General features: G+C 45.3%; 1 protein-coding gene across 3 annotated transcripts in view; it reads right to left on the bottom strand.

Annotated features, from left to right (window-relative positions):
• col6a3 (collagen, type VI, alpha 3) overlaps positions 1 to 25,415 on the bottom strand; it is a 246,465-nt gene that overhangs the window by 144,066 nt on the left and 76,984 nt on the right. For 2 of the 3 annotated variants that reach the window (XM_055637667.1, XM_055637668.1), the window contains exons 10-13: positions 24,294 to 24,992; positions 17,939 to 18,553; positions 8,836 to 9,456; positions 4,328 to 4,948 (exon numbers count right to left, since the gene is read on the bottom strand). In XM_055637667.1, the coding sequence (XP_055493642.1) occupies positions 4,328 to 4,948; positions 8,836 to 9,456; positions 17,939 to 18,553; positions 24,294 to 24,992 (2,556 nt within the window). The remainder of the gene's footprint in view (positions 1 to 4,327; positions 4,949 to 8,835; positions 9,457 to 17,938; positions 18,554 to 24,293; positions 24,993 to 25,415) is intronic. The other variant, XM_055637670.1, reaches the window with a different exon arrangement.

Below are 25,415 nucleotides of genomic sequence, written 5' to 3'. Positions count from 1 at the left end.
TTTCTGACACGTCTTCCCATTTAGAAAATAGTCTACGCCTTTATTCCTACTACCAAGATGAATGACTGCACACTTTGCTATGCTGTATTCCATCTGCCACTCTCCCAGCCTGTCCAAGTCCTTCTACAGACTTCCTGCTAACTCTACACTACCTGCTCCACTCCACCTATCTTTGTATCATCCTCAAACATAACCACAAAGCCTTCAATTCCCTCATCCAAATCATCTACATAAAACGTGAAGATTAGCGGCACCAGCACCGACCACATTTGAACACCGTTAGTCACTTGATCTGAATTCTCTTTGCAGTACAGAATCTGTTTTGGGAATCTGGTGTCATGCATTAGCAGAGCTGAGTGTTGGTTCCTTGCTTATTCATTATTTGAAGTTAATTCAATTTTAACCAATACGAGAAGATCATAGTGATGTTGAGTTGTGGCTATCACTAACAAAGCTCATTTTTGCTGCTCGGATACACGGAAGACCATAAGTGCTGGAATCCGGGGTGAAAATTAAACTGCTGGAAGAACTCAGCAGCTCATGCAGCATCTGTGGAGGCAAACGGGATGTGACCACATTGTGGATCAACATCCTGCTCCAAGTCTGCGGAGGGAGGAGGAAAGATGGCCAGTATATTGGAGGACAAGATAGGGAGGATACCTGAGAGGATTTGAGGATTTGAGAATAGGAGCAAAGAGGTCGTTCTGCAGTTGTACAGGGGCCTGGTGAGACCACATCTGGGTTATTGTGTGCCGTTTTGGGCTTCTAATTTGAGGAAGGATATCCTAGTTATTGAGGCAATACAGCGTAGGTTCACGAGGTTAATCTCCGGGATGGCGGGACTGTCATATGAGGAAAGATTGGAAAGACTGTGCTTGTACTAACTGGAATTTCGAAGGATGAGAGGGTATATTATAGAAACATATAGGCCATACAGCCCATCAGGTCTACTCCACCATTCAATCATGGCTGATCGGGCACATGGTATTGGGGGTAGAAAGCTGACATGGATAGATAAGTGTTTGGCAGACAGGAAACAAAGAGTAGGGATTAACGGGTCCCTTTCAGAATGGCAGGCAGTGACTAGTGGGGTAACGCAAGGCTCGGTGCTGGGACGCAGCTATTTACAATATACATCAATGATTTGGATAAAGGGATTCAAAATAGCATTAGCAAATTTGCAGATGACACAAAGCTGGGTGGCAGTGTGAACTGTGAGGAGGATGCTATGAGTATGCAGGGTAACTTGGACAGGTTGGGAAGTGGGCAGATGTATGGCAGATGAGGTTTAAGCGGATAAATGTGACGTTATCTACTTTAGTAGCAAAAACAGGAAGGCAGATTAATATGTAAATGGCGTCAAGTTGGGAAAAGGGGAAGTACAACGGGATCAAGGGATCCTTGTACATTAGTCTATGAAAGTAAGCATGCAGGTACAACAGGCAGTGAAGAAAGTGAATGGCATGTTGGCCTTTATAACGAGAGGAATCGAATACAGGAGCAAAGAGGTTCTTATAGAAACATAGAAATTAGGTGCAGGAGTAGGCCATTTGGCCCTTCGAGCCTGCACCGCCATTCAATATGATCATGGCTGATCATCCAACTCAGTATCCCGTACTTGCCTTCTCTCCATACCCTCTGATCCCTTTAGCCACAAGGGCCACATCTAACTCCCTCTTAAATATAGCCTATGAACTGGCCTCAACTACCCTCTGTGGCAGAGAGTTCCAGAGATTGTGTGAAAAAAGTGTTTCTCATCTCGGTTTTAAAGGATTTCCCCCTTATCCTTAAGCTGTGACCCCTTGTCGTGGACTTCCCCAACATCGGGAACAATCTTCCTGCATCTAGCCTGTCCAACCCCTTAAGAATTTTGTAAGTTTCTATAAGATCCCCTCTCAATCTCCTAAATTCTAGAGAGTATAAGCCAAGTCTATCCAGTCTTTCTTCATAAGACAGTACCGACATCCTTGGAATCAGTCTGGTGAACCTTCTCTGCACTCCCTCTATGGCAATAATGTCCTTCCTCAGATTTGGAGACCAAAACTGTATGCAATACTCCAGGTGTGGTCTCACCAAGACCCTGTACAACTGCAGTAGAACCTCCTTGCTCCTATACTCAAATCCTTTTGCTATGAAAGCCAACATACCATTCACTTTCTTTACTGCCTGCTGCACCTGCATGCCTACCTTGAATGACTGGTGTACCATGACACCCAGGTCTCGCTGCATCTCCCCCTTTCCCAATCGGCCACCATTTAGATAATAGTCTGCTTTCCCGTTTTTGCCACCAAAATGGATAACCTCACATTTATCCACATTATACTGCATTTGCCAAACATCTGCCCACTCACCCAGCCTATCCAAGTCACCTTGCAGTCTCCTAGCATCCTCCTCACAGCTAACACTGCCCCCCAGTGCCCTGTCCTGCTAAACACTCATCATACAATAACCAAATCATCCATGAGATAATTCTCGGAAACCTCCTCTGGACCCTCTCCAATGCCAGCACAGCCCTCCTCAGATATAGGGCCCAAAACTGCTCACAAATGCGACACCCAGGTCTCGCTGCATCTCCCCTTTTCCGAATCGGCCACTATTTAGATAATAGTCTGCTTTCCTGTTTTTGCCATCAAGCAGTTATGCAGTTGTACAGAGCCCTAGTGAGCCAAACCTGCAGTATTGTATCCAGTTTAGGTCCCCTAATTTGAGGAAGGACATTCTTTCTATTGAGGAAGTGCAGCGTAGGTTTACAAGGTTAATTCCCGGGATGGCAGGACTCTCATATGCTGAGAGAATGGAGCAGTTGGGCTTGTACACTCTGGAGTTTAGATGGATGAGAGGCAATCTCATTGAAACATATAAGATTATTAAGGGTTTGGACACGCTAGAGGCAGGAAACGTGTTCCCGATGTTAGGGGAGTCTTGAACCGGGGGCCACAGTTTAGGAATAAGGAGTAAGCCATTTAAAACGGAGATGAGTAAACACCTTTTCTCACAGAGAGTGGTGAGTCTGTGGAATTCTCTGCCTCAGAGGGTGGTGGAGGCGGGTTCTCTAGATGCTTTCAAGAGAGCTAGATAGGGTTCTTAGAAATAGCGGAGTCAGGGGATATGGGGAGAAGGCAGGAACGGGGTACTGATTGGTGATGTTCAGCCATGATCACATTGAATGGTAGTGCTGGCTCGAAGGGCCTTGTAAACCTACGCTGCACTCCCTCAATGGTCAACTCCTGCACATATTGTCTATTGTCTATTATCACAATGAATGGCCAGACCTATCGGATCCTCCTCTTTGACTCAAAGGTGTACTTCAATATAATGGAAGTACGACAAACTCTTCCCCCTCACTTCGAAGAGAGAGGAGTTTGAGTTTAGTTTAGTTTAGTTTAGTTTAGTTTAGTTTAGTTTAGTTTAGTTTAGTTTAGTTTAGAGATACAGCGTGGAAACAGGCCCTTTGGCCAACTAATTTCGCACTGATCAGTGATCCCTGCCAATAACACTATCCTACACACACTAGCGACAATTTTACATTCATACCTAGCCAATTAACCTACAAACCTGTACGTCTTTGGAGTGTGGGAAAAAATCGAAGATCTCTGAGAAAATCCAAGCGGGTCACGGGGAGAACGTACAAACTCTGCACATACAGCACCCGTAGTCGGGATTGAACCCAGATCTTTGTCGCTGTAAGGCAGTAAATCTGCCGCTGTGTCGCCCACTGTTCTTCCGGTTTACATCCCATGAACTATACAATATTCAACCACCCTTGTCCACTCCGTGTTTTTGCAATCACAAGCCTGGTTTTATTGTGCTTATCCTATGTTACAGCCTGGTTCAAAATAACCTTTGGAGTCACTGTTTAATAATGCTCCATGTAGGTTGCAAATCAACACGTTACCTTACACTAAAGGGCCAGTCCCACTTGGGCATCATTTGCAGGTGGCGCGCGAACATTTTGTGAATCCCAATATCCTGGGGCCCCGCGCGCGACCGTGCGTCACTGCCTACACTACCACGCCTCACCACGTGACAGGCGCACGTAATTCACGCCATGCGAGCATCACGTGCGCGTCATGACACGCTCCTCGTGACGTGTAAATGATGGCGCGTAAATGACGTGCAAATGACGCCCAAGTGAGACAGGCCCTTAACTTACCTGACAACATAAAAACGTTGATCAAATAAAACATGTCATTAACGACATCAATGCCAGAAATACTAGAATTTTTTATCCAGCATTAAAACCTTGTGTAGAACTCCTTCGTGTCTAAGGACAACAAAAACAAGTTGAAGAGATTACACGACAAACACAGCAGATTAAGTGGGGTACCTGGTCTGATGGGAAGTGTGGGCAGTTGGCGAGTTGTTTCTCGTGCAGCGGGCAGAGTTGACAATGATACCATCAGCTGATCTTGTACGTTGGGCAGAGAGCGGAATTCCTCCACATTGTGGCTCAAACTGGGCTGGCTTGCGATCTCCTTCACCTGCGCTGGGTCTGTGTCCCGAGTTCCCACAACAACAACGGTGACAGCAGCTCGCTTCAGTGCATCTGCCGAGTGCCTGGGGTAATCCCTGGCTCTTCCAGCCATGATCAGCACCAATATCTGAGGAACTCCTTCGTCTTTCCTGCTTCCCGAGGATCTGCTGAAGTGATTCGTAAGGACGTAGTCCAGAGCTGCCCCTGTATTAAGTGGCATCCCACCCCTCTGTCTAAGCCCTTGCATGTGAGTCACAATTTCATCTTCTGAAGAATAAGTGTTCAGATAGAATTCAGTCTCTGCATAATTGCTGTACTGCACCAGACCCACTTGTATTCCATCACGTCCAAGTCCAAGATTCCCCAGCATCCATGTGATGAAATCACGGACATGATGAAAGTCTGTGTTCCGGACATTATCCGATGCATCAATGAGGAACACAATGTCTTTCTTGCCCAATAGTTTTGGCAAAACTGGAAAATAAAACCTAACGTTATCCATTAGCAGATACAATAGGTACAATAGTAGTAACACAGATGTATCAATGAGAAATACAATGTCTCTTTTCACGGCTTCTTCCACTACAAGTGAAACAAATATATATAATGTCAGCTATATGGCTACAATAGTTCGCCATGTTGGTTGCAGTGGATTAGTTTAATAATTTGTTTCATAGTATTCATAAAATATATAGCAAAAAGCAGGCTATTCTGCTCAAATGCAAAACTGGTTATGGTCTCAGCATTGCTCTTCTAACTCTAATACACAGGCCTCTGTAATTTCCCTGCCACAGCAGTGAGGTTACATCTTTCCCCACTCTCCTATCTCTCTTAATGCCCATCCAGAACTCATCCCGACATTTTTCCTTCTCCATCAACTCTATTACCATTGAATTGGCACCTCTTCCCAAGTTTGGAAATGTCGCCATTCTGATGAGACCAGTTGGTTTAGTTTAGTTTATTGTCACGTGTACCGAGGTACAGTGAAAAGCTTTGTTGCGTGCTAACCAGTCAGTCGACACAGGATTACAATCCAGCCATTTACAGCCTATAGATAGATGATAAGGGAATAACGTTTAGTGAAGGATAAAGCCAGCAAAGTCTGGTTAAGGATAGTCCGAGGGTCAAGGTAGATAGTAGTTCAGCACTGCTCTCTGGGCATGGTAGGATGGTTCAGTTGCCTGACAACAGCTGGGAAGAAACTGCCCCTGAATCTGGTGGTGTGCGTTTTCACACTTCTGTACCTTTTGCCTGATGGGAGAGGGGAGAAGAGGGAGTGGCCAGGGTGCGACTTGTCCATGATTATGCTGCTGGCCTTGCCGAGGCAGCGTGAGGTATAAATGGAGTCAATAGAAGGGAGGTTGGTTTGTGTGATGGTCTGGGCTGCGTCCACAATTTACTGCCATTTCTTGCGGTCTCGGATGGAGCTGTTCCCAAATCAAGCTGTGATGCATCCCAGCTAAAATGCTTTCTATGGTGCATCTGTAGAGATTGGTGAGAGTTGTAGGGGACATGCCGAACATCCTAAGCCTCTAAGAAAGTAGAGGCGTTGGTGTGCTGCATGGTGAGTGGCCAGACTGAAGAAGGGTCTCGACCAGAAACGTCACCCATCCCTTCTCTCCAGAGATGCTGCCTGTCCAGCTGAGTTACTCCAGCTTTTTATGCCTAACTAGTGTAATGTTCTCTTGCCTTTGATACTTCAGTCATTTCCTCTGGCTACATAAAAAACTGTTTAGTCATAGCCAGAGAATCACTTGTAATGCCCCCTGTTTGTCATGACAGTAGATGAGATGTGCATGTACCTTTAACATAGTGACCTCATCACTACTAACCACTCCCCATATCACAAGTATAATTACAACCTTCCCACCCATTGATCCCTCTCTCTAGTTCCGGTGACAGACCACGAACAGCTAGGGCAGCAACGTATGTGTATCATGAATAAACAGTAGTGAAGACACAGTGTGTTATGACTCCTCTTTACATGGTGTCAGAAGTGGGTTTCGAACCCACGCCTGGTCATGTATATTGAGCCCCCTTTCGAATGTTTCCAATGCAATTGTAATTAAGAGCCTGTCCCACTTGGGCGACCGAATCCGCGAGTTCTGGTGAGTTTGCCCTCGACTCATACTCGCAGCATGGTCGATACGAGGTGGTAGGAGGTCTTCATAACTCTCCTTCATGCTCGAGGGTGGTCTCCGCGCACTTGAGGCCTCAGCTAGTTTGCGGCGTGTTTTTCAACATGTTAAAAAATGCCCGTGAGTAAAAAAGGTCACCATGGAAAAAATCAATACTTCTTTTACTCGTAGCTTTAGTCGTAGTAGGTCGGCAAGTTAGTCGTAGGTAATTGAGGGTAGTCGAAGGAAGTCATAGATAGTCTTCATCATAGTCGAAGGAGATCGAAGGAGGTCGTCTTCACTCTCCACTATTCGGTGTCCAATTTTCCCGGTTAGTCATAGCTGGTCGAAGCTAGTCTTCAACATAGTTGAAGGAGGTTGAGGGAGGTCTTCTACATAGTCGAAGGAGGTCTTCAACATGTCATTTTTTTAAACTCATCTAAACTCGCCAATTAGGTCGCCCAAGTGGGACAGCCCCTTAATTACAATTGCATTGGAAACATTCGAAAGGGGGCTCAATATACATTTTGGCCCTTTATACTTCTCTCAGTACAGCTTTGCTAAACCTTCAATGATTGCAGGTCTTCAAGCACTGGTTCATTTGGTAAATGGACTTGGAGCATGGATTGCAATCAGCCAGGGTATGGGGGTTTAAAGGAGAAGTTGCTATGAAGTAAACACTTTGGATACAAGGCTTCTCCCTGGAGCTAGAATTGCACTATATGTGCTGGGGTCTACTTAGCCATGCCTGCTTTAAGCCTCACCACAACAGGCCTCTGCTTCATAGCAAATGCTCATTCCTCTACCACTCGCAGGTGACATCTGCAGCCAGGGGCATGGAAGGTGTCGGTGCCAACTTGCCCGTGGGCAAAGCCACACGTTTCTTTTGGTTCCACATAGTTCAGGTGAAGACTTTAATGGGGCAGGCAATAGAAAACACCGTGATGGGTCTGCACGATGAAATGCTAGGTGAATTTGTAGAGTTGTGAAAAAGCTTGTGCTCAATGTCAGGGCTGTGGCTACCAATGTTTCAAGACTTTGAGCAGATCTTTAGTCAGAGGATGATGAATCTGTGGGATGATTTGCCACAGGAGGCTGTGGAGGATGTCAATGATATTTTTAAGGCCGAGATAGATAGATTCTTGATTAATGCGGGTGTTAGGGGCTGCAGGGAGAAGGCAGGAAATTGGGGTTAGGAGGGAGAGATAGATCAGCCATGATTAAATGGTGAAGTTGATTTGATGGGCTGAATGGCCTAATTCTGCTCCTATCGCTTATGACCTTATGACCTTATGATCTTTGAGGCATTGCTTTCCAGCCTGGAAATTGCCTTGACTGCATGAACACAGTGTGGACCTGACCATGACATGATGCCGATTGACTAATATCGCAACTTCCATTGCAGCACCGGCTGCAACCACTTGAGCACAGCAGTGAAAGCTCAGACTGCTGCAATGCAAGGCCAGCTGGCTACCATGCAGCAGCAAGTGGATATCAGATGTTTAGAGTGATTTAATATTGGAGTCCACAAACCTCGCCTCCATTAGATAATTAGGATAGTTGGAGTGTACCCCAGTGAAGTCCCATTATATGAAGTGCTGTGGAGCACAAACCTGCCACCATCTTTCCAGAAGTCAGTATTTTCCCCCTACCATTGAAACTTCATCATCTGCTGTATAGACAGTCAGCCCATGTGCCAAAATCTTACAGTGCGGCAGATAACATGGAACTTAGATAAGTATTTATCCTCTCGATGCCCCTTGGAATTTTACAAATCTCAGCAAGGGCATCTTCTAAGCTCCACTGAGAACAATCACTCCCTATAGAAAACTCTCCTTGTAAATAAAGCCCTTCATCTCAGATCTGACCATGAATCCCTTCTACATGCATTCTAGCACCAAAATCTCATTTTAGTAGAGTGGGGACCAAAATCATGCTTCATTTTAGATGAAAGGTGCATAAATTGTTCAAATCAACATCTGCCGGATAATGTTTCTATTTAACTTCCTTCATTCATTATTAGGAGCATTACATATTTGTTAATTCAGTCAAGAAATGCTTACCTCAGTGATATTTCATAAATACACATTTCCACAGAAAAATTCAGTTTCTCAATGCCAGAAACACTAGAATGTTTTATCCAGCACTAAAACCTTGTGTAGAACTCCTTTGTGTTGAAGGAGTTACACAACAAACACAAGTTGAAGAGATTACACGACAAACACAGCAGATTAAGTGGGGTACCTGGTCTGATGGGAACTGTGGGCTGTTGGCGAGTGGTTTCTCGTGCAGCGGGCAGAGTTGACAATGATACCATCAGCTGATCTTGTAAGTTGGGCAGAGAGCGGAATTCCTCCACATTGTGGCTCAAACTGGGCTGGCTTGCGATCTCCTTCACCTGCGCTGGGTCTGTGTCCCGAGTTCCCACAACAACGACGGTGACAGCAGCTCGCTTCAGTGCATCTGCCGAGTGCCGGGGGTAATCCCTGGATCTTCCAGCCATGATCAGCACCAATATCTGAGGAACTCCTTCGTCTTTCCTGCTTCCCGAGGATCTGCTGAAGTGATTCGTAAGGACGTAGTCCAGAGCTGCCCCTGTATTAAGTGGCATCCCACCCCTCTGTCTAAGCCCTTGCATGTGAGTCACAATTTCATCTTCTGAAGAATAAGTGTTCAGATAGAATTCAGTCTCTGCATAATTGCTGTACTGCACCAGACCCACTTGTATTCCATCACGTCCAAGTCCAAGATTCCCCAGTATCCATGTGATGAAATCACGGACATGATGAAAGTCTGTGTTCCGGACATTATCCGATGCATCAATGAGGAACACAATGTCTTTCTTGCCCAATAGTTTTGGCAAAACTGGAAAATATAACCTAATGTTAGCCATTAGCAGATGCAGTTGGTACAATAATAATAATACAACATCTCTACTGGAGAAAAGAAGCAACTCTTGTTGTATCATTTTGTAATATGTTGTATCATGTTGTAATATGTTGTATCATTTTTCATACTTGTATTTAGACCATAACGTACCCGCTTAGTCAGCAACCAGTTCATAATTTAAATACTTGCTCAATTTCATATCACTTTTATTTCTCTCCAGTTTTACTACTATGGATTTGACATCATAGAAACATAGAAATATGGAGTATAGGTGCAGGAGTAGGCCATTCGGCCCTTCGAGCCTGCACCGCCATTCAATATGATCATGGCTGATCATCCAACTCAGTATCCCATCCCTGCCTTCTCCCCATACCCCCTGATCACTTTAGCCACAAGGGCCACATCTAACTCCCTCTTAAATATAGCCAATGAACTGGCCTCAACTACCTTCTGTGTAGAGAATTCCACAGATTCACCACTCTGTGTAAAAAGTGATTTTCTCATCTCGGTCCTAAAATACTCTTCTCATCTCTTATCCTTAAAATGTGACCCCTAGTTCTGGACTTTGCCCATCATCCATATGGATTTGACGTCGTGGACTTCGCCCATCATCCATAGTGTTCCAATCACAGCGCTGTTTTTGAGGAGATTCAACTCACCGGAGCTTAAATGTTAAGGGCCTGTCCGGCTTAGCCGATTTTTTAGACGACTGCCGGTGACCAGGTTGTCGCCATATGGTCGCCGGGGTGTCACCTGTATGGCCGTGAGTCGTCTCCTCAGTCGCCGAAAGAGCCCTAGCGTCTTTCTGATCGCCGCTGGATTTTCAACATGTTAAAAACATTTCGCCGACAGTGGGTTTGACGCCAATGAGCGCAGCTTGACTTCTTCTGGCGTAGGTGCTGTCGTGGTTGTTGCCAGGTTAATGTACTTGTTGCCAGGTGATGTAGGTTTCCCTGGTGCTGACTTCAGTTTTTTTTTGTTAACGTAACGATTCTATTTCAAATTTTATGTCGAAGGGGGGTCCAGTCGCTGGTTTCTCGGCGACCTGCTACGACTATGGCAGGCCCGTTACACTTTCAAAATGGTACAGAAGGGATTCACAAGATTTTTGAATTGTCGAGGTAGAGAATTTAGCTTCAGAGGAGAGATTGTCTCGTAAGGAGATTTGTTCTTGGGAACAGAGGAGAATGAATTGCAGATAAAATGGTGATGTATGTAATTATAAGAGGTATAGACAGAGTGAAATAAAGACAATAGCAGAGAGATCCAAAATTTGGTAGATGTGGGGTGAAGGTTCTAGATAGAAGGAATAGAGGAGAATTGCATAAATTATTTTCCCCCAAATGGTGGTGTGACTTAGGACAACAGAACCAAAAGTCATCAATATATTTAAAGGAAACCTGATGTGCTTTGATCTACATGCCACTGACCAAGACCTCCCATGCAATCTTATGCCACCCAGCTCTTTTGGCAACTGAGGTGGGTATATGAAAGAGCTGTCAGAGGAAGCAGTTGAAGCAGGTCCATTAATAACATTTAAAATACATTTGGATAGGTACATACTTAGGATAGGATAAGAAGGATGTGGGCCAAACATAGGGAAATGGAACTAACTTAGGGGGTGATCTTAGTTGTCAGGGATGAGTTTGGTCAAAGGGCCTGTTTCCAAGTCAACCGGTCACATCAAAGCAGTGCAGTCCTATCACATTCAGTTGGGAATGGTGACGGACAATGAAACAACTTATTGGAGGAAGATGCTCCACAAATATCCCCGTCCTCTACAAAGGGAGAGCCCAGCAGTTCAGAACAAAATGGAAAGCTGAAGCATTTGTAAGAATCTTCAACCAGAAGTCCAAAAGCAGATCTTGACCTCATTCACTGGTGCCCAGCATTATCAATACCAATTGTCAGTCAATTTGATTCACTCTCCGTAATGTCAAGAAATGGCTAAAAGCATTGGATACATCAAAGGCCATGGGCACTGCAAAACAAGCTGCCAATCGGTTTACGGTGAAGGGGAAAGATTGAATAGGAATCTAAGGTGTAACTTTTTCGCACAAGGGGTGGTGGGTGTATGGAACATGGTGCCAGAGGAGGTAGTTGAGGCAGACACTATCCCAATGTTTAATAAACAGCTGGACAGGTACATGCATAGGGCAGGTTTGGAGGGATATGGACCAAACGCAGGCAGGTGGGACTAGTGTCACTGTGACATGTTGGCTGGTGTGGGCAAGTTGGACCGAAGGGCCTGTTTCCACACTGTATCACTCTATGGCACAATGGCTTTAATAACGTTGAAGACATGCTTCAGAATATGCCATGCCCCTTGGCCAAGCTATCACAGAACAGTTACAACTACCCAGCACTGTGGACAATTGGCCAGATATGTCCTATCCCCAAGAAGCAGGAAAATCCAAAACGGACTATTACCACTCTATTAGTTTACTCTCGAACAAGGGAAGGGAATAATCAGTCATGCCATCAAGTCACTTGCTTACAAATAGTCTGCTGACAGAGCTGCCTGACCCACTGAGTTCCTCCAGCACTTTGTGTCTTCAGAGGTCATGATATCATTGGCAGTCTCTTAGAGCTGATTCAATTAAGATTCTGCCTCTGTGAATGAACTCTAAGCATTGAACGTCATGCCGTTTAATTGCTCTGGCCAAAATGAATGTAACTTGAGCCTTCGATTAATATGAATGGAAAATAAAAGTAAAATGTATGTGCTTTAAAAAGGTGTCGCCCTCACAGAATAAATCGTTACAACATGTTGGACACTTCTGTCTCATAGTCTGGACAGACACATCGGGCATTTCAGTTAATAAACCATATAACCATATAACAATTACAGCACAGAAACAGGCCATCTCGGCCCTTCTAGTCCTTGCCGAACACTTACTCTCACCTAGTCCCATATACCTGCACTCAGACCATAACCCTCCATTACTTTCCCGTCCATATACCTATCCAATTTATTTTTAAATGATAAAATCGAACCTGCCTCCACCACTTCCACTGGAAGCTCATTCCACACAGCTACCACTTTCTGAGTAAAGAAGTTCTGCCTCATGTTACCCCTAAACATATTGAAGCAACTAAATCTGTGGGTTTGATCAATGACGCGAGATCCCATGAAGCCTTACGATATCAGGTCAAATATTGGCATGGTAATTTCTCCAGATTATCACCTACTATTCTCCCTCATCAGCGCGCTTCCCTTTTGAATGCAGAGAAGAATCGAGGAAAGAAGCAAGAGCAGAGAATATACAGACAGGAAACTTCAATGTCAATCACCAAAAGTGGCTTTGCATTAACATCACACACCTAGTTTGATGGGTCCTGAGGAACCCAGCTCTCAGGCTGGATCTGCAACAGGCCATGAGTGAAATAACATGTGGGTGAAACTTAAGGGCCTGTCCCACTTAAGCGTCATTTGCGCGTCACGCAGGGGTTGCGCGAAGATTTTGTGAATCCCAAAATCCTGGGACGCCGCGCGCGACCGGGGTCTATCCAGATGTTTCGGGTCGAGACCATTCTTCAGACTTCTTCAGAAAGTCAGGGGAGGGGGAGACAAAGCAATAGGGAACGGGAAGGTGTCAATATGAGACATCAAAGAGATATTTCACTTGGACAGCTTACATCCCAACGGTATGAATATTAACTTCAAGTAACCCTTGCTTTCCCTCTCTCTCCATCCCTCCCCATTCCCAGTTCTCCGGCCAGTCTGACTGTCCACCTGATTACATTTTATCTCTGTACGCTTCTTTGTCAACTTCTCCTAGCTAACAATGGTCTATTCCACATTTCATCTTCCTTGATCCACATCTCTTTTGATGTCTTGTTTTGACACCTTCCCCATCCTTACCTCTGTGCCTCCCTCTCCCTTGAGATTCATTCTGAAGAAGGGTCTTGATCCAAAACATCACATATTCCTTCTCTCCAGAGATGCTGCGTGTCCCGCTGAGTTAACCTAGCAGTTTGTGTATAGTTCGGTATAAAACCAGCATCTGCAGTTCCTTCCTACACGTGGGATAAACTTAGTTGACCTGCTCACACCAATCTACAAATAATTGATGCGCTTTTCCACATGCGGTTTCCTCCCACGATCCAAAAACGTTGCAGGATTTTAGGTTAATTGACCTCTGTAACTTGCCCCTAGCGTAAATGGACTGTGTAGAATTATTGTGTGATTGAGTGATCAATCGATGGTCGGCCCAGATTCAGCGGACCAAGGGATGTGTTTCCATGCTGTAACGCTAAACTAAAACTAATATCCTGGCTGTAATACTGAAAATTGGTGTTTCTAAAATGACCAAACACATCTAGCCAAGCTATTAGAGTATATTTACAGCACTAACATCTCCCCAGCCATGTGAACGATTGTGACTTGTGACAAATAGGGTTGAATCTATTCTGTGTGAATCACGAATCAATAGACAGTAGACAATAGGTGCAGGAGTAGGCCATTCGACCCTTCAAGCCAGCACCGCCATTCAATGTGATCATGGCTGATCATCGACAATCAGTACCCCGTTCCTGCCTTCTCCCCATATCCCAAGACTCCGCTATCTTTAAGAGCCCTATCTAGCTCTTTGTTGAAAGGATCCAGAGAACCGGCCTCCACCGCCCTCTGAGGCAGAGAATTCCACAGACTCACAACTCTCTGTATGAAAAAGTGATTCCTCATCTCCATGTTAAATGCCTTACTCCTCATTCTTAAACTGTGGCCTAATCATTGCCTAGTGAAATCTACCGTCAATTGTTATCAAGTGGGGAAAGGTGTCATTGCCAGTGTTACTAAGTAGCAGGTAGAACATGCAAAATAGAACAGGACAGCCCAGCAGAACATGATGCCTAGCTAAGCTGATCTCATCACCCCATCTATGATCCATATCTCTCTATTCCTTGCAATTCCATGTGCCTATCTAAAAATCCCTTAAATGCCACTATCGCATCTGCTTCCACCACCACCCTTACAATGTGCTCCAGACCTCCACCAGTCTCTGTGGGAAAAGCTTCCCCGCACATCTCCATTCAACTCTCCCCCTCTCGCCTTTTGTGTTGGCCATTTCCACCCTGGGAAAAATGTTCTGACTCTCTATCCTATGAATGCCTCCCATCGTTTTATATACTTCTTTTTATTGCGTTTTTTCCAAAAAAACAAAAATAAAACATAAAAAACAGAGCAAAAAGAATAATGATAAACATAACAATGATATTGATACATAGAGATTAGGATTACATTAATAACAGGTATAACCTAATATGAGACCAGTGTCAAAATACACATTGAATATAGAATGTAAACACAGTTAAATCTTTAAAAGGAAACTTATAAATGTAAAAAAAAACACAAAGATAAAAAGACAAAAAGATAAAGAAAAAAGGAAAAACGAAACCCCCTAAACTAAAGAAAAAAAATAAAAGTTAATAATAATAAAATAAGAATAAAAATAAAATAAATTTAAATTTTGTTATATACTTCTATCAAGTTTCCCCTCAACCTCCTTCATTGCAGAGAAAATGATCCAACTCTATCCAACCTCTCTGAGTGGCTGATCCAGGCAGCATTCTGATAAACCTGCTTTACACCCTCTCCTGTAATGGGGGGACCACAACGGCACCTAATACTCCAAACGCAACTTAACCAAAGTCCTATAGAGCTGCACCAGGACTTCCTGACCCCCTTATATTCAATGTCCCCAGCAATAAAGACAAGGTACCTAGCAATGAAGATAATGTCCCCACCAATGAAGACAATGTCCCAAGCAATAATAACATATGTCTTCTTCACCACCCTACCTACTTGTGCTGCCACCTTCAGTGAACTATAATCTTGGACTCTGAGAAACTTCGGCCCATCAATGCTGTTAAGGGTTTTGCCTTTAACTGTATACTCTCTCCTCACATTCAATCTCCCAAAGTGCAGCACCTCACACTTGATCGGTTAAATTCCATCGGGCATTTCTCTGCCCATTTCTGCAACTGGTCTCTATTCCACTGCACCTTCTAATGGCATTCCTCACTGTCTGCAATTCCTCCAATTTTGGTGTCATCAGCAAACTTACTCACCAACCCATCTATATTTATGTCTGGGTCATTTATATAAATCACTAACAGTGCAGTTCCCAGCAAAGATCCCTGCAAAACTGCAGGCCTACACCTAGAATATCTAGAAACATAGAAAATAGGTGCAGGAGTAGGCCATTCAACCCTTCGAGCCAGCACCACCATTCAATATGATCATGGCTGATCATCCAAAATCAGTAACCTGTTCTTGCTTTCTCCCCATATCCCTTGATTCTGTTAGCCCTTAGAGCTCTATCTAACTATCTGTTGAATACATCCAGTGAATTGGCCTTCACTGCCTTCTGTGGCAGAGAATTCAACAGATTCACAACTCTCTGAGTGAACATTTTTTTCCTCATCACAGTCCTAAATGGCCTACCCCTTATTCTTAAAATGTGACCCCTGGTTCTGAACTCCCCCAAAATCAGGATAATTTTTCCTCATCTAGCCTTAATAATTTTATATGCATCTATAAAATCCCCTCTTATCCTTCTAAATTCCAGTGAATATAAGCCCAGTCTACCTTCCACCACAACCCTCTATCCATACCAACAAGTCAACGTGAAACCCATTCATTTTATTTCTGTTTGCTTTGGTGTCGCCTTCTCCTGGCTAACAACGATCTATTCTACATTTTTCTTGAACTTTATCTCTTTTAATGTTTCATTTTCACACCTCGCATTTCCTTATCTCTGTGCCTCCCTCTCCCCTGACTCTCATTCTCTCACCCGAAACATCACCCATTCCTTCTCTCCAGAGATGTTGCCTGTTCCACTGAGTTACTCCAGCTTTTTGTGTCTATCTTCGGTGTAAACCAGCATCTGCAGTTCCTCCCTACACATTATAGCTACCTAGTCTTTCAAAATATAAACTATTGAAGATAATCTTCTTCAGGCAATTAGACCTCTTTCAGAGCAGTCCAAGTGGTTTAACAGCCAATTACATATTTTGGAATGGTCATAAAGGGGCTGTCCCACTTGGGTGACCTAATTGGCGAATTTAGAAGAGTATAAAAAAATGACATGTTGAAGACCTCCTTCAACTATGTAGAAGATCTCCTTCGACTATGTTGAAGACCAGCTTCGACTAGCTACGACTAACTTCGGGAAAATTGGACACTGAATAGTGGAGAGTGAAGACCTCTTTCTCCTTCGATCTCCTTCGACCTCCCTTCAACTATGATGAAGACTACCTTCAACTGCCTTGGACTACCTTCGACTACCCTTGAATACCTACGACTAACATGCCGACCTATTACGGCCTACTACGACTAAACCTACCGATAAAAAAAGTATTGATTTTTTCCATGGCGACCTTTTTTTACTCGCTGGCATTTCTTAACATATTGAAAAAAAACGCCGCGACCCAGCTGAGGCCTCGAGTACGCGGAGACCACTCTCGAGCATGAAGGAGAGTTATGACCTCACCTCGTGTCGACCATGCTGCGAGTATGAGTCGAGGGCAAACTCTCCAGAACTCGCAGATTAGGTCGCCCAAGTGGGACAGGCCCTTAACTGTTCTACTCCAATAATGTGGAACAAATCACAATGAATTGCTCATATATATGATTCATTAGATCTGTTCCCTATGATAACAATGCATTGTAACTATTCATAAGCGGATCAAACGTTAATGATCCAAAACTTCTCTCCTGCATACGCATCAGTTTGTGCAGGGAATTGCTGAAGGGACTGGAGAGCAATAAATGAACAGTAATGTCAACAGGACACAAAGTGCTGGAGTAACTGAATGGTTCAAGCAGCATCATTGGAGAACATGGAAAGGTGACGCTTCAGGCCTTCTGCTACCATGTTCTCCAGCGATGCTGCTTGACCCGCTGAGTTACCCCTGCACTTTGCGTCCTTGTGTGTAAACCGGCATCTGCAGTTCCCTGTTTCTCGTTATGTCAAAGGAAAAACAAAGCTGTTCATATAAAAGGAGCAACATTAACAATGGGTTGAGTGGGGCAGTTAAAGAAGATCCATGTAATAGAAGGTATCCAAAGAGATTATAGAACATAAAACACAGGACAATATGGCCCAGGAGCAGGCACTGTGTCAAACTATGTCAGTGCTGAACATGATGCCAAGATGGAGTTCTGCAGGTCTATTGCACATTTTCTCTGCATGTGGTCGATTTTGTTATTTTAGTATCCATAACGCAGTCTGATGTGAATAAGCTTTATACTGTACTAGACCAAGGGGGACCCGTTGGGTCCTGTCCCTTCACGTGCGGTTGCGGGTGGGGCTTGCGGCGTCACACACACACACTAACCCACCCCCCCACACATGGGGGGGCCGAGGGGGGGCGAGGGGGCAAGGGGGGGGGGGTAGTGTATTAATAATTACCACACAGCAATTATTAGCTAAAATAGGAATGTAATAAATACCTTGCTTACTGGTTACAGTCGGCTGTTCAGTGGTTGGTTGTGAAGTAGGCAGTGTTGATAATGTGGCCAGCACCTGCTTCTGGAGTTGTGGCAGGGAGTTAAATTCCTTCACTCTGAACACCAAACTGGGGTCGTTTGCAATCTCACTCAGCTGTGCTGGATCTGCTTTCCTCGCTCCGATGGCAAAGATCATCACGGCAGCCCTCTTCAGGGCAGTTGCTGACGATTTGATGAGATCTGTAGACTTTGCACCAGTGAGCAGCACCAAGATTTGCGGAACACCTTCGTCTTTCCTGCTTCCCGCGTCTTTAGTAAAGTGATTCCCGAGGACATAGTTCAGTGCCGCCCCAGTGTTGACCACCCTGCCACCTTTTACCTTGACTCCTTTCAAGTGATTCACAAGTTGGGATTTGGTTGAGTAACTGTTCAAGTAGCATTCTGTTTTGACACCATCGCTGTACTGTGCCACACCCACTTGCACTCCATTCCTTCCAATGTCCAACCCGGCGATTAATTTTATGATGAATTCACGGATGTGCATAAAGTTGACATTCCCAATGGTAGCAGATCCATCGATAAGGAACACAATGTCTTTCCTGTCCGCTTGCTCCGGAACTAGAAAAAATGACAGGGTTGTGATTCACACACGATCATATAGCACTTGATATTCTACAAAAGTTGCAGCATGTCTCACTCTAGGTAACACTTCACAAGTTCAAGTTCAAGTTCACATTTATTGCCACATGCACCAATTGAGGTACAGTGGAATTTGACACTATGCAGCCACACAAACAAAAGAGCACAATACACAATCGAGTATAACGTGAACATCCACCACAGTGGAATCAACATTCTTCACTGTGGTGGTACGCAATAACATTCAGACAGTCCTCCTCTTTTGGTACACAAAAATGCTGGAGAAACTCAGCGGGTGCAGCAGCATCTGTCCTCCTATTTTGTTCATCCGAGATCAGGGCCATGAACCCTCCGCAGTCGCCACTACGGACGGCCCAATGTACAGGCCCTCTCGTCGGGATGCTCGAAACTCCGATGTCAGCATGGACGGACACTCCGCTGCTTGGAAGTCCCGAATCGGCCGCTTCCTACCAGAAACCGGGGCTTCACGATGTCGGAGCTCTTAAAGTCCACACCTCGCTCGCGGCTAGAATCTCCGCTTAGGGATGTCATGGTCCGTGGGCCAGCGATCGGAGCACTTCTTCTGGCGACCCCCGTCAAGGGATCGCCCGGCTCCGCAATGGAAAGTCCACGCCTCGCCCGTGGCTAGAAACTCCGCAGGAATGATAAAGAACGGAGCCACAGAGCCGGTTAACTAAATATATTCTGAGAACAAAAAGCATTGACGACCATATGGCCTTATGAAAATATGTAGATTTGAGCAAAAGACTGAGAGGTAACATAGATAGAGTTAATGCGTCTACATAGATAGACTGAACACACCCACAATGGAGGAGACTATGAGGAAAGCATTTCTTCCTGATGGAAAATCAAGTTGTTCCTCGATAATTCATATTAATAATAATAATAATAAATTTTATTGATGGGCGCCTTTCAAGAGTCTCAAGGACACCATACAAAAATTTAGCGGGTAGAGGAAAAACATGTAAGGGGAATGAAATAAATAGTAGAGACATGACTCGTACACAAAGTAAAGACAGAATACAATTCAAAACACAATATGAGGCAATTAATTCACAGATGAAAAGGGTGGGGGACGTGGGGCTAAGGATAGGCAGAGGTGAAGATATGGGTCTTGAGGCGGGACTGGAAGATGGTGAGGGACACGGAATTGCGGATCAGTTGGGGGAGGGAGTTCCAGAGCCTGGGAGCTGCCCTGGAGAAGGCTCTGTCCCCAAAACTGCGGAGGTTGGACTTGTGGATGGAGAGGAGTCCGGCTGATGTGGATCTGAGGGACCGTGAGGGTTGGTAGGGGGAGAGGAGGTCAGTGAGATATGGGGGGGCCAGATGGTGGAGGGCTTTGTAGGTGAGGATCAGGATTTTGTAGGTGATCCGGTGGGAGATGGGAAGCCAGTGAAGTTGTTTGAGGACTGGAGTGATGTTATGCCAGGATTTGGTGTGGGTGATGAGTCGGGCGGCTGCTTTCTGGACCAGTTGGAGTCGGTTGATGTAGGTGGAGCTGATGCCAAGGAGAAGTGAGTTGCAATAGTCCAGTTGGGAGGAGATGAAGGCATGGATGAGTCTTTCAGCAGCGGGCGGTGTGAGAGAGGGTCTGAGTTTGGCGATGTTGCGGAGATGAAAGAAGGAGGTTTTAATGACATGGCTGATGTGAGGCTCAAGGGAGAGGGTAGAATCAAAGATCACGCCAAGGTTACGGGCCTTGGGAGACGGGGAGACAGTGGTGCCGTCGATGGTGAGAGTGGGATTATTGATTTTGCTGAGTGTGGCTTTGGAGCGTATGAGGAGGAATTCTGTCTTATCGCTGTTGAGTTTGAGAAAGTTATGTTGCATCCAGGTTTTTATAGCTGACAAACAAGAGTTGATATGGGAGAGGGGGGGGGGATTGTGGGGGGATTTGGTGCCGAGGTAGATCTGGGTGTCATCGGCGTAACAGTGGGAGTCCAGGTTGAAGTGGCGGAGTATCTGACCAAGGGGGAGGATGTAGATGATGAAGAGGAGGGGGCTGAGTACGGAGCCTTGGGGAACGCCTTGAGTGACTGTGGCTGTAGCAGAGGTGTGGTTGTGGAGAGAGATGGTGGGATCTGTTGGAAAGGTAGGAACTGAGCCAGCTGAGTGCAGAGCCTTCAATGCCGAGGTCTTTGAGTCTGGTGAGCAGGATGTTATGGTTCACTGTATCGAAGGCTGCGCTCAGGTCGAGGAGGATGAGGATGTTGAGGGAACCAGTGTCAGCAGAGGTGAGGAGGTCGTTGAGGACTTTGAGGAGAGCAGTTTCTGTGCTATGGAGGGGGCGAAAGCCAGATTGGAGGGGTACGAATAGGTTATACGCAAGGAGGTGGGAATGAAGTTGCGACGCAACGATACACTCCAGGGTTTTTGAAAGAAAGGGGAGGTTTGAGATTGGGCGGTAGTTAATGAGAGAGGAGGGATCAAGACCAGGTTTCTTTAAGATTGGTGTGACAACAGCAGTTTTGAAAGCAGAGGGGACAATTCCTTGGGACAATGAGGAGTTGAAGAGATTAATGAGGTAGGGGCAGAGAATGGGGAGACAGGACTTCAGCAGGGGAGTGGGGAGAGGGTCGAGGGAGCAGGTAGTGGGTTTGGAAGAGCTAATGAGTTTGGAGATTTCAGTAGGGGTGACCAGGTCAAACTGGGAGAGGAAGCAGTGTGGAGGAGGAGTAAGGAGGTCAGTGGAGATGTTGAAAGGTGGGGCCTTGGTAGGTGGTGGAGTAGATGCTGGGAGTCGGGTACAGGGGATAAAGATTGATAGATGGTGCTGATTTTATCAGCGAAAAAGTGGAGGAATGAGTTGCAGAGATCCGGAGTAGAGGTAGGGAGAGTATTGGCTCGAGGCTTGAGGAGGTTGCCCACTGTGGAGAAGAGGGTTCTGTGCTTTAGGCAGGGATCAGTGAATATGGAGGAGAGGTAGGCTGATTTTGCAGTAATGAGGGCATCTTTGTAATCAGTGAGGTGGAGTTTGTAAGCTTCAAGGTGGACTGTGAGAGATGATTTATTTGTGAGTCGTTTAAGTCGGCGACCAGTCTGTTTCAGTTTACGAAGTGCAGGTGTGTACCAGGGTAAAGATGTGTTGAAAAGTTACGGTTCTTGTTTTGAGGGGGGCCATAGTGTTCAGGGAGGTAGACAAGGTGGAGTTGTGATGGTTTGTGATATCATCAGGTGAGATGGGGGTTGAGTCCAGGGGGAGAGTGGTGGAGAGCAGGTCAGAGAGATGGTGGGGAACGATGGATTTTAGATTACGGAAGGTGATTTCTCGGAGGAAGCGGGGGCGAGGTGTCGGAGAAGGGATGGTGAACCGTATAAGCTTATGATCAGAGAGGGGGAAGAGGCATGGATTGAGGTCGAGTACCGGTTGATTTGTGGAGCAGACCAGATCAAGGATGTGACCTTTGTCATGGGTGGGAAAGGTGACGTGCTGAGTGAGAGAGAAGTTGTCCAGTAAAAAGGCGAATTCAGATGCGAGCTTGCAGGTGGGGGGGTAAATGAATATTTAAATCACCAAGTCACCAAGTAGCAGCAGATGTGGGGAGAGAGATGAGGCAAGTGTGAGGAGTTCAGTGAAGTCAGATAGGAAGGAGGGGTTTGGTTTAGGTGGCCGGTAAATGAGGATGACTGTCATGGAGGAAAGGGCTTTGAAGGCGAGGAATTCAAATGATGCTACTGGGGGGAGGGTGAGTTCAGTGATCGGAAAGTTCTGGTTGAAAATAACAGCGAGGCCACCTCCCTGGCGGGAGGGGCGGGGTTTGGAAATGTAATTAAATCCAGGTGGGGATGCTTGATTGAGGGAGAAGAAGACATTGGGTTGTTGCCAGGTCTCAGTGAGATATTGTTATAGAAACATAGAAACATAGAAACATGGAAAATAGGGGCAGGAGGAAGCCATTTAGCCCTTCGAGCTTGCACCACCATTCATAGTGATAATGGCTGATCATCCACAATCAGTAACCCGTGCCTGCCTTCTCCCCATATCCCTTGATTCCACTAGCCCGAAGAGTTCTGTTTAACTCTCTTTTAAAGTAATCCAGTGAATTGGCCTCTACAGCCTTCTGTGGCAGGGAATTCCACAAATTCACAACTCTCTGGGTGAAAAAGTTTCTTCTCATCTCAGTTTTAAGAGGCCTCCCCTTTTCTTCTTAGACTGTGACCCCTGGTTCTGGACTTCCCCGTCATTGGGAAAAATGATCCTGCATCTAGCTTGTCCAGTCCTTATATAATTTTATACAACTCATCCTTCCAAATTCCAGCGAATACAAGCTCAGTCTTTCCAAACTTTCTTCATATGACAGTCCCACCATCCCGGTGATTAACCTCGTGAACCTACGCTGCACTCCCTCGATAGCAAGGATGTCCTTGCTCAAATTAAGAGACTAAAACTGCACACAATACTCTAGATGTGGTCTCACAAGTGCCCTGTACAGCTGCAGTAGGACCACTGCGGCGACCTAATTGGCGAGTTTAGGAGAGTTTGAAAAAATGTCATGTTGAAGACCTCCTTCAACTATGTCGAAGACCTCCTTCAACCTCCTTTGACTATGTTGAAGACCAGCTTCGGGAAAATTGGACACCAAATAGTGGAGAGGGAAGACGACCTCCTTCAACCTCCTTTGACTATGTTGAAGACCGGCTTCGGGAAAATTGGACACCGAATAGTGGAGAGGGAAGACGACCTCCTTCGATCTCCTCCGACCTCCTTCAACTATGTTGAAGACTATCTACGACTACCTTCGATAACCTTCGACTACCCTCGATTACCTACGACTAACATGTCGACCTACTACGACCTACTTCGACTAAACCTACCATGGTGACCTTTTTTTTACACGTGGCCATTTTTCAGCATGTTGAAACATACGCCGCGACCTACCTGAGGCCTCGAGTGCGCGGGGACTACTCTCGAGCATGAAGAAGAGTTACAAAAGACCTCCTAGGACCTTGTGGGCAAGAGAATTCCACAATCGAGGGCAAACACTTCTAAACTCGACAATTAGGTCGCCGCAGTGGGACAGCCCCTTTACTCCTTTACTCAAATCCTCTTGTTATTTATACACAGGGTTAAATTGAGCTTTTGTTTACACTGACTATTCAGCAGAAAGAAGGCCAGTTAACACAACTGGTCACTGATGCTGTTAGGTTCCTCTTGTTCCGGTTCACCCAATCTACCATCATTATTTGTGAATCTATTTTTTTTGATCATCAACTTATCTTAAATACATGTGCATGCTTTATCTACATTAGAAGTTCTTTCAAATTCTTACCAAGCCTTGGATACATTTCCACTGGCATCTCCCTATGATGTTAGTTTAGTGTAGTTTAGAATTACAGTGCACAAACAGGATCTTCGGTCCACCTAGTCCGCGCCGACCAGCAATCCCCGCACACTAGCACCATCCTACACACACTAGGGGCAATTTACATTTATGTCAAGCCAACTAACCTACAAACCTGTACGTCTTTGGAGTGTGGGAGGAAACTGAAGATCTCGGAGAAAACCCATGCAAGTAATAGGGAGAATGCACAAACTCAGAACAGACAGCACCCATAGTTGGGATCGACCCCAGATTTCTGGCGCTGCAAGTGCTGTAAGGCAGAAACTCCTCTGCTGTGCCCCTCTGACTCTGATAACTCAACTTGTAAAACAATGTGTGCAATTATATTTCAATATGACTGTAAAGCATTCAGATACCTGTGGGCACAGCAACTGTTGGAGCAACCGTTGGAGCAATCGTTGGAGCAACTGTTGTTGTCAAAGGTACCGTGGGCACCTCGGGCACCAGGGACACTGTGGGCTCCAGGGACACTGTGGGCACCATCACTATTGTTGATAATGGTGTCAACAACTGACTCTCTATCTCAGGCAGGGAGCGGAATTCCTTTACTTTGAAAACCAGACTTGGGTCACTTGCGATCTCCATCAGCTGTGCTGTATCAGCATACTTTGCTCCCACACTGAAAGTCTTTATTGCAGCTTGCTTCAAGTCATCTGCTGGTGATTTGATATCATCTCTGGACTTTGCACCAGTGAGCAGCACCAAGATCTGAGGAACGCCTTCTTCTCTCCTGCTTCCTGCGTCTTTAGTAAAGTGATTCCCGAGGACATAGTTCAGTGCTGCCCCAGTGTTGACCATCCTGCCACCTTTTACCTTGAGTCCTTTCAAGTGATTGATAAGTTGGGATTTGGTTGAGTAACTGTTCAAGAAGCATTCTGTTTTTACACCATCGCTGTACTGTGCCACACCCACTTGCACTCCATTCCTTCCAATGTCCAACTTATCGATTAATCTTGTAATGAATTCACGGATGTGAATAAAATTGACATTCCCAATGGTAGCAGATCCGTCAATAAGGAACACAATGTCTTTCCTGTCCACTTCCTCCGGAACAACTGGAAAAAAATGAAAGGGTTATAACTCACAGCAAATCATATCATGTTGTCAAATGTAAAACCCAGAAACAGAAAATACCAGCTAAAAGTGGCCATTTGGCGATTCAAGTTTTCTCTATCATTCAATAAAATCTGTCTTATCGTCCATCTCAATACCATATTCATTGCTCCTTCCCCTTATACCTTTATTATTTTTACATATAGAAATGTATATTTCTTAAGGCGGCATGGTGGTAGAGTTGCTGGGAGCCCCGAGTCCCGGGTTCGATCCTGACTACGGGTGCTGCCTGTACGGAGTTTGTACCTACTCCCCGTGACCTGCACGGGTTTCCTCCTAGGTCTTTGTATTCCTCCCACACTCCAAAGACGTACTGTTTTGTAGGTTAATTGGTATAAATGTAAATTGTCCCTAGTGTATGTAGA

Source organism: Leucoraja erinacea, chromosome 7 (assembly GCF_028641065.1).
Source record: "Leucoraja erinacea ecotype New England chromosome 7, Leri_hhj_1, whole genome shotgun sequence".
In the NCBI taxonomy this organism is placed as follows: domain Eukaryota; kingdom Metazoa; phylum Chordata; class Chondrichthyes; order Rajiformes; family Rajidae; genus Leucoraja; species Leucoraja erinaceus.
The sequence above is the reverse complement of the archived record's forward strand: the minus strand, read 5'-3'. Positions and strand labels throughout refer to the sequence as shown.